Here is a 10,049-nt window from a genome sequence, read left to right as displayed (position 1 = left end):
TTGCAAACAAGGCAAAAGAACTTTAATGGATTCATTTGCTGATCTTACTTTTCTGATGCAAAGCCGTCCTTTCAACGCTTTAGAAAGAAAACCAAACAATGTTTTTAAAACTTTCCCAAAATGTAAAAGCTATTAAAACCATAAACTTCTGCTCCTTGATCATGTGATTCTTCTTCTAGACTGTCTGTAATTGTTATTGCTGATTGTCAATAAAGTTGTTTTTTATAAGTTATGTTGTAAAGGCAGCTTGTGGCGAGGGAGGAGGGGCGACTAAAAGCAGGTTCATATAGTGGGAAAGTCCTCAGGTCATGTGAGGATATTTACTGATGCGTCAACACTGTCAGATAAAAGAACGGCTGCTGCATTTGTTCTCCCACAAATAAGTTTGGTGATGAGTAAAAGAATTACAGATGATGTGGCAGTTTATACTGGGAGCTGGTAGTGATGTTACTGGCTTGAACTGGGTGGAGGACGCACTAATATGGAGGTATGTGGTTTGCTGGGACTCTAGCAGCGTGCTAGTGAGCACAGGTGATATGTCTTCAGACTCTAGGCAACATATTGTTTTTGATATACTTCATTTACTGTATAGAATCAAACACAGAGGGATAGAAGTGGATTTCTTATGGCTCCCTGTGAATATCGGTGTTGATGCAATGAACAGGACGATAAGTTTAAAAAGGTGCAGCAAGAAGAAGTCGTGCAGGTTTGACTATAAAATACAGTGAAAGTGAGGTGAAGAGTATAATGAAGGTAAAGATGAAGGACGAGTGGCAGGCACACTGGGACAGAGACGGGAAAGGCAGATATTATTATACAGAAAACAGTCGTGTAGAAGAAGCTGCAGCAGAGACCAGGATGGAATCTGGAGAGTCAGAGTTGGTCACACAGGCTTGAATAGCACACTTAAAAAGGTAAACATGACACAGGAAGTGTGACTTCTGTGGACCAGAGGAGACGTTTGACGGGTTGTTAGCGTCGTCAGGATGCTGGATGGAAACGCTGTGCCTGATAGGATGATTACAGGCTGGACTTTGTCTTCCTGTTACAGATGGATCCAGGCCCTGGATGACTGCTGGACACACATGACCCACACTAGGCTGCCTTCATCCATCCTTTCCTCCTTCACTGAGACTCAGAGTCAGCATGTATGTATTTATCAGTGATTTGAATCCTTTCATTACAGAGTGAAGTTAAAGTAGACGTGTGAACACACTAATAAACACAAAGGGACACAACTACTACTCCATGATGTAAAGCTGAAGTATTACACAGCTTTATGAACCTCCTGTTATCCTGGTAGACGAGTACAGCAATAAATCTTTTACTTGTACATCTTCTGGCTCCAATAAGCTTTGAAATGTGACCATGAAGTTAGAGACACACTGACTGAAACCCACAGCTGTGACTGTGGATCACATCCACACACAGTGTAGCTGCTGTCTCTGTGTGAGCCTTTGCACTGCTGCTCGCAGCACCGTTATATCACTCAGCGCTCGCTGCTGTTATTGAATCCACTTTTTACTGTCCGTGCAATCAAGCTCCTCTGCAGAGCTAGAAAATATCTTCGAACCAGTTTATGTGTTAGGGGATCCTTTGCAGCTGTGACTGTTGCCTCTGTTTTTGTCCTTTGGTTCCTGGGAGCCTTTTACATTTCCATCAGCAACAAATATCTGAACAGGCTTTATTGTAGGAAATACAGGATTAAATAGTTGTCATTATTTATTAGATGTTGTTAAAGATGATCCGATGCTTGTTTAGTTTAATGCTGTGGCTTCAGTCAGCATCACTGTGCTGTATAGTTTTATTTTTCTGATCCTTCTGTTAAAGTTGCTGAATAAAAGCTGGTTGGTCTGCACCTCACCTCTGCCTCGAGCCTCCTTCTTTAAAGCAGCAGAGGCTCTTCATTCAGGTATCACAGCTCGAGTTGTTCTGCAGGAGACCCAGAGTACTGTCCTTGGTCCATAATGACATTAACTTTGATTCATGTCAACACGAAGCCTGAACGTCTGTGATGAACACACTATCAGCATCACTGACATGTTTCATCATTTAAAAACACTTCCTGTCACCGTGGTGGTTACAGTGACATCATGCAGTTTGTGCTTTGACCTCCAGAGGGCGACAAATCAGCACAGACAGAGAGCTCCATTCAAACTTTGCTGCCATCAGGAATAATTCTTCAAATATAATCATCAGTGTTTGAGCAGTTATGATATCAGGGACAATCTAGACATGTGTGACAATACTGAACATGTCACATGACACACCTCAAACATCATGTGATCCACTCTCAGTCTGCACTTTCAGTCATGACTTCATGAATTTATGATCAGTTTACTCCTGAAATATTCAAATGCTGCAGGGTGAAGAACAACAAAGTGCTGACACATGTTTGTGTTTCAAACAAGAAAACCATCAGAAATAAATCATCTTTGGACAACATGACAGAGATTAGTGAGTTTCCAACTTGCACTTGAATGCAGCACAGACAGATTCTGATGTTCGTGGTTGTAAACGTGTCCTCAAACGCCGCTCTGACTCTTTCCTTCCTGCTCAAAGTTCCTCTTTTCTGAACTTGGTGTTTGTGCCTGACGCTGATCGTCTCCGTGTGGAGCTCCGTGTGAAGGTAACGTTAGCAGTGTGTAATGTTTCCTGGCTAACATCAGCTGTGTGCAGCTCAGTTCCAGCACAAATCTGCCGCTCCATAGTTCACGGTAACGGACTCATGAGGTCGACCGTTAAACGCTCTCCCGCCATTTTGTCTGTGTGCGCGGATGTGTACGTTTTTGTTACCACTGTCATCTCATCAATAGCCTATTTGTAAAAGATCTCTGTTCATAGTTTAGTTGGATTTTAAAACTCTGTAGTTGGACAGTTTTATTTTGGACTGATGCTAAAATTCTTGCTGATTGTTTCTGTCGAGGTTTTGTACTTGACATCCGCCATTTTGGATGTGATAAGCTGTAGAGAGTGCGTCCAAAAAGAGAAACCAGAAAGAGAACCTGTTTTATTAATAACCTCTTGCAAATAGAAGAATATGAAAAAAAACAACAACAAATAGGATAAAACCTTTAAATCACTTGAATTTTTAAAATCACCATCATCTGTTAACACAAATTTGATCATTTCAAATTTGTGTTTTCATTTTCTCTTCCCAGTTACTTCTTTCTCATTCTCTTCATTCTCCTTGTCACCTTACGTCTCACTCCTTAACTGAAGTTGTAGTTCTAACATAAGAAGTCCCACCAACGTCCTTTATTTAATCTCTGTGTTGTCACAGTTATTATCATCAGATCAGACATGAGACCCAGACAACAACATAAGTTTACAAGCTAACATCATGTCAGCTAACATTAGACGATAGCATCATAAACTTTAAATTACTTTGCCTCTGATCAACAGTTTGATTACATTCTCACATCACAAGTTTATTTGCTAAGTGTGAGTCCGCCCACATTAGATCCACTTTTCAGCAGGTGGAATAATTTGTAGTATATAGGTAATACATCAACAATGCTGCCGTGGCTAAGTTAAGAATATTTATAATGTCATTTCCAAAACTTGCATATGATCTGCAATTTGTAGCAGATCTACTGACTGTCACAGAGCAGCTGGAGCAGTCTCGAATGCAGGTCAGTCCACTGCTGCCCCCTGTGGCCAAGTGCCATAGCTACTGCTGGATGAACTCGTGACACATCTGCACCTGTTTCTATGAACACATTGAGTCTGAGTGGCTGCACTTACACTGGTGCATTCAACATATTGAAAGATGGCAGCAATGTGGATTGTCAAGACTCAAACCAACCATTGAGCAAAGACAGCAGCATCACTTGTTTCTGTTTGTTATACAGCCAGATTTACTCGTGACACACATGTGCAGCTGCTTTATCACCTATTCTGAATTTGTTTCAAGCACAATACATTTGTTACACATGTTGGGATATTGTGTTTGTTATAAATGTTATATACCTGTGTGGTATGTGACTTGTGTTGCCATGACGCCAGGTCTCTCTTGGAAATGAGATTTTTAATCTCAATGAGATTTTTTTTTACCTGGATAAATAAAGGACTAATTTATAACGTTCAGTGTTTTCCGGTCTTCCAAAAGAAAAAAAACCTTCAACTACATGACATGCAGTTGTGTATTTGTTTTCACCTTATCATACACTTGAAGTTTTACAAATCACCACTTCTTTAGTGAATATCATTTCAGTCTCAGACAATCTCGTTTCTCTTACAGAGGTTGAATGCACCTTCTGCGGATGGCGGTACCACACAGTGTGCGTGGACTTCCCCTGCACAGAAGGCAACTACAAATGCTGTGAATGCTAAATAAACAGAAACAAATGATCCCTGTTGTCTTTGCTTGATGATTGGTTTGAGTCTTGACAATCCACATTGCTGGCGTTGCATCTTTCAATGCCAGCAATGGCAGGTATCAGTGCTCAAAGCTTTTGTGTTTGTTTCCAACAAGTTGCCCACCTCGGGAAACAAAAATGTGTTCTTTTACTTGTCAGATGAACATATGAGACACTTTGACTCTTCAGTGCAGTGTGGAGCCTAACAAAGATCTGTTTTGTGTCCCAGCTGATCAGCAGGAGGAGGAGAGTCTGACGGAGCAGCAGAGGAACATTTTCAGCTACTTGGACTCAGCTCAGCCACTACAGAGGAAACAATGAGCTCAACACAGAAGGTGACAGACAGAGCAGGACCATATGACCAAAGATATTTATCACCATATACATTTGAACATTTGCCATAACGATGTAGCTGACGATAGAATTGACACCAGACAAAATACTTTACAGCTGCACAACTTTATTAAAAACCCATCAATGTATTTTCACTGAAACAAGCAGCTGTTGTTTATGTGCATTAAAGTTATATAAAAATGTAACAGTGCAAATGCAAATTCCTCGCTGACAGTTTAACCAAAAGGCGTTTCCAGTGGAAACTGGCCGACACATCCTGAGCATAACCATGTATAATATCCACTAAACTTCAGAAGAGGTTATACAGTCGTGGCCAAAAGGTTTGAGAATTGCATAAATATTGGAACCTGGAGAAGTTGCTGCTTAAGTTTTTATAATACAGATTTGTACTTTATTTCAAATTGAACCTTTAAAGGGGCATTTCTGGACTTTTAAACACCAGTAATGTACTTTTAAGGGAACATTTAAAAAAATGTTCCTATAGGTACAAAAATGTTCTTCTCTCGTACCTCTATTTCTGAGAGTGTATCATGTAACACTATAGATCAACTTAGCTCAGAATATATAAAGCATATAAACAGTTACAGCAATATGATGCAACAAACACAGCAGCTACTGATCCAAAATACTCAAAGCTTCATAGAACTGAAACCAACATTTATTTTAGCTCCATCCTGCTGCTGATACAGACTTTAGGTTTCTGAACATTAAACTTGTTGCTGCCTTTCATAGTGTGTAACTTGAAGGCCCTGAGTACTTTCTCCCACACTGGAAACACTGGGATGATCACATTATTTGAACATTACCTAATAAGACTGATTCAGCACAGACAGTTATGTTAAACTTTCCTAGCAGTCCTTCACAAACAGGGAACAGTCTGTCTATTCTCTCCATCTGTCAGCTGCTGCTGGCTCTTCCTCCTCCTCTTCCTCACACACTGCTGAGTTTGTCCTGGTGGATCATCAGGGCTGCAAAGCCTCACAGATGATGTGCAGCAGTGGCTCCCTCAGTCTGTCCTCACTCTGGACACTTGCAGTCGTCACACATGGAAATCAAATGTGTGATAAGCTGCAGGATTCAAACACAAGTGTAACTTATAAACACATGTTCATACTTTTATTCCACAATCAGAGAGAAAGAAACAGACAGAGAGTGCAGGACAGACAGACAGGTGACAGTCTCAGGTGTACACACTGCTACACAACAGCACCAGAGAAGCAGGATTTAGTGTTTGTGTTATTACGAGTGTAAACAAGAAGAGTTCCAGATGGTGCAGTGGACACATGTGTGACTGCTGTGATTAAAGCATCTTTCTTTCAGCTTAACGAGTGAACCGTCAGCTCGTTCAAACACACGTTAAAGTGCGTTTGGCTCGACACCACCGAACAGAGGCAGCAATATAACACAGCTAACATTAACAGTGCAGTGAATCCTGCTTGTGCCGTGATGTTCAGGACTGCAAACCGAGCAGCATCACTGACTTTCAGCTTGTTGTGTTTGTGGATATATGACTGACTTTAATTATCCACAAAATCATCACATTCTCTGTCAGATTAAGGTCGACTATTGAACGGCGTATATTTTAAAGGCTTTAAAACCAAGTTAACACTGAAAGTACAAACATCACTAATGTCACATAACTCTGCCGACAAGGCATAGCTATGGCTATGAAATGCTCTTTGTGTATCACTTCTTCATTATGAAAGATGTCATTAATGCACTAGTAATGTCTCATCTGGAGTATTGTTCAATCATTTGGTCAGCAGCTAATAAGACAGATCTTAACAGACTTCAGTTAGTCCAGAATAAGGCGTCCAGATTAGTGTGAAGATGTTCATACTATACTAATATTGATAAAATGCATAATAACCTTTCTTGGCTTCCTGTACAGGCTAAAATATTCTATGGCTTACTTGTAGTTCTAAAGAAAGCAATTCTGTTAAACACACCACATTTATTCTGCTCAGCTGCAGTATCCAGATGAAATACATCATCATATTACACAGTTTTCAACAAGCTGCAATTTAGTAAATGCTCGAGTTAAAAGTAACGTTTTGTAAAACTGTTACATTTAGAGCAACTTTTAAGTGGAATAAGTTGCCTTAAAAAATTAGAGAATTATTCAAAACTTCAATGAACACTTAAAAGCCGATTTACAGAGCTTTTAGTTGTTGTAAATATTGTAAGACATGATTTGTTTTTGAAATTTGTGTAATGTGCCTCAATGTTATTGATATTATTATTATTATTATTATTATTGATTGCTTATATTTGAACAATTGTGAAACCTCACTGTGGATGTAAGAGTGAAATTATGTGGATATCTTGAATCCACTTTATTGTGCAATAATTTATGTGAGTATTTGACGGAAGATGAGCAACATCTGTTGTGGAAGCTAACGGGGTTCCTTTAGAATAAACAAACATAGGATTTATTATCACTGAATAATTCTGTATAAATCTATACAAATTATAGAAATATGTAATAGGAAACAACAAAATAATCTAAATTATAAAATAGTGTGTGTGTGTGTGTGTGTGTGTGTGTGTGTGTGTGTGTGTGTGTGTGTGTGTGTGTGTGTGTGTACAATCAGGAGGGATGGGCATGATTTTAGTGTTTGAACAGTCATGAATTATCTTTAACAGCAGGTTGGATGTAATGTGTTAGAACTACCAGCAGGTGGGGATAAGAGACCTTTAAGGTGTTTGGTGCCACGCTCCACCTTCAGGTTTAAAACTAGTGTTAATGGAGTTTGAAGGTTGAGTTTGTTCCACGACTGCATTTCACTCACTGCCTCTGTTTGTATCTCTGTCACTGCAGGACCAACATGGAGCCAGAAGTCAGCGCTCTCAGGAGGCCGACAAACCTCACAGAAGAAAGGGAGAGAAAAAACACACCTGTGACGAGTGTGGGAAGGGTTTTACTGTGAGGGCTAAACTAAAACAGCATCAGGTCATCCACACTGGAGAGAGACCGTTCAGCTGTGACTTGTGTGGAAAGTCTTTTTCCTGGAAGGGTTCCCTAAAAACACACCAACTCATCCACAGTGGAGTTAAAGCGTACAGCTGTGATCAGTGTGGCAGAGCTTTTACTCACAGTAGCAACTTACAGAGGCATCTAGTTACCCACTCTGGAATTAAGGCATACAGCTGTGACATCTGTGGAAAAACTTTCAGCCAGAGAGGGAACCGAAATACACACCTACGCATTCACACCAGACATGATGTGTACTGCTGTGAACAGTGTGGCAAACAGTTTATAACTCACACACACTTACAACAACACATGTTTACCCACACTGAGGAGAGGCCTTATCAATGTGACCTGTGTGAGAAGACTTTTAAATCTCCACGTCACCTGAGACGACACCAACAGATCCACACCAGAAAGAGACTCTACAAGTGCAGCTACTGTGAGGTATGTATTTATATCTTGTCATTTTAGCCTGACTGTTTGGAACAACTCTGCTCATTAAACTGTGTTAGCATGTTAGCAATTCTACTGCATGGAAAAGCAGCTCTGAGTGATTATTCAGATTTTCCTTTCAGTTATGATTTTAGTATTACTGTAGTATTATGGTGGTAGTATTGTAGTTATTGCAGCCCAGTAAACTGAGTGTGTTAACTGAAACAGTCAAATGTAGTTGGACGTCTGCAGAGATGCTCTTTATTTCAGGCGACGTTCAGGATACAAATGTTGAAGGACTGACTTACACTGTCTTTGTGTCTTTGTTTAGAAGCAGAGCGACACAGATGGATCCAGTTCTCAACCCTGTCATCACTGTGGTGGTGGGAAAGACTTTCATTGTGACCTCTGTGGAAAAACTTTCAGTCAGCAAATTACCCTAAAAGTACATCAACGTAGACACACTGGAGACAAACTGAAATACTGCAAAGAATGTGGGAGAAGCTTCACCACAACAAGTGAGTTAAAACAACATGAACTGATTCACAGTGGGGTTAAAAAGCACCTCTGTGATCAGTGTGGGTCATCCTTCACCACTGCAAGGGACCTTAAATTACACAAACGAGTCCACACAGGAGAGAAACCACACAAGTGCAGACACTGTGAGAGAAGCTTCTCACAGTCAGGTAATCGTAACATTCATGAACGTACACACATGGAAGGAAACTACAGCTGTGACCAGTGTGACAAGAGCTTCAGGAATCTCAGTTCATACTCTGCACACAAACGATCCCACGTTACTAATAAACTGTTTCACTGTTACCAATGTGCCCAAACATTCACCTCATTGTCTGCTCTGTGCAAACATCAGCGCGATCACTCAGGGCTGAAATCACTCCCATCACTGGATCACAGTGAATCTGAAGACACAGAAAGATCCTCTGGTTTCTGTGTCAGACTCAAAAAGCTTGAGATCAGGCTCCACAGAGTTCAGATAGAATCATTTAAACTTGTGTTGAACTGAACTGGTTGCTGGGCTGAACTTCTACATAATACAGATCTACATGGGATCTTCTTTTCTGTTGTTTTACTGAGTCAGTTTTGTCCTTTTTTCTCTGTCCTGGTTTTGCTCGTCTGTAAATGATTGAAACTCAGTCAAATAGTTCATTGTTCTCCAGCAAAACGTTTTGGAAACTCATGTTTAACCTTTAAAACTCTGACATGTTTTAGCACACAAGGCTTCATCGGGGAGTTCACTCATGATTGGACCATGAGAACAAAGGTTTTTAGTTCTTTCAAAGAGAGTCTTGGAGATGTTTGATGTTTCTGTTTTTCTGAAACCACCTGAAAGAAAAACTATTTTTCTTGCTTTATGTAGTGTGGAAGTTTTTAATGTTTCTTCATCTGTGATGTTCTTGAATGTGTTCACGTGAAGATGGTACAAATAAACTGTCCTTTCAGCTTTAGCTCCTAATTTATTCATTATTTATGGATGTAGCACAGCAGCCGTCTCTTGATTAACACATGGAGGGCTCGGGATCTGATGGTGTCGTCTCCCTAATTTGCCCACTCAGTAAATCTCACTCATGGCCAAGAAATTGAAATAAACCTTGTTTCCCTGCTGGATAGTGATCCGCTGTAACTCTGCTCCTCCTTCCTGTTTAGGATTTCTGTGGCTGAAGTAAAATTCCCTCCATCCATCACTTATCCCAGCTAACCCAAAGTGAAATAAAGTTTTGCTGGTCTTAAAAAAGCATTACAATAATGGGCATTACCAATGCAAACTGAATGATACAGAAGATGAAAGAAGAGACTTTGATCAGTTAATAAAGCTCATGATCTTGATTCATTGTGGCTGCTACACAGATACTTCTGGGTCACTTCTCTCAGTTAGGAACCTTCCTCACCAAACTGACTGTTGGACCACA

The 10,049-nt window shown here is 40.2% G+C and overlaps 1 protein-coding gene across 1 annotated transcript; it reads left to right on the top strand.

Moving 5' to 3' along the window:
• Positions 1–343: 343 nt before the first annotated feature.
• On the top strand, positions 344–9,575 carry LOC143415858 (uncharacterized). Its single transcript, XM_076881274.1, has 4 exons — positions 344–1,148; positions 4,591–4,696; positions 7,537–8,133; positions 8,453–9,575. Exons 2-4 carry the CDS (start codon positions 4,679–4,681, stop codon positions 9,143–9,145), a joined length of 1,308 nt encoding a protein of 435 aa, XP_076737389.1. The 5' UTR covers positions 344–1,148; positions 4,591–4,678; the 3' UTR covers positions 9,146–9,575.
• Positions 9,576–10,049: the final 474 nt, after the last annotated feature.

The sequence above is a fragment of the Maylandia zebra genome, unplaced genomic scaffold (assembly GCF_041146795.1).
Source record: "Maylandia zebra isolate NMK-2024a unplaced genomic scaffold, Mzebra_GT3a scaffold11, whole genome shotgun sequence".
NCBI lineage: Eukaryota > Metazoa > Chordata > Actinopteri > Cichliformes > Cichlidae > Maylandia > Maylandia zebra.
The sequence above is the reverse complement of the archived record's forward strand: the minus strand, read 5'-3'. Positions and strand labels throughout refer to the sequence as shown.

Coding starts and splice junctions, on each gene's coding strand:
- LOC143415858 (XM_076881274.1), top strand. Junction 8,134..8,452: donor ACAAGTGCAGCTACTGTGAG/GTATGTATTTAT, acceptor GTCTTTGTTTAG/AAGCAGAGCGACACAGATGG.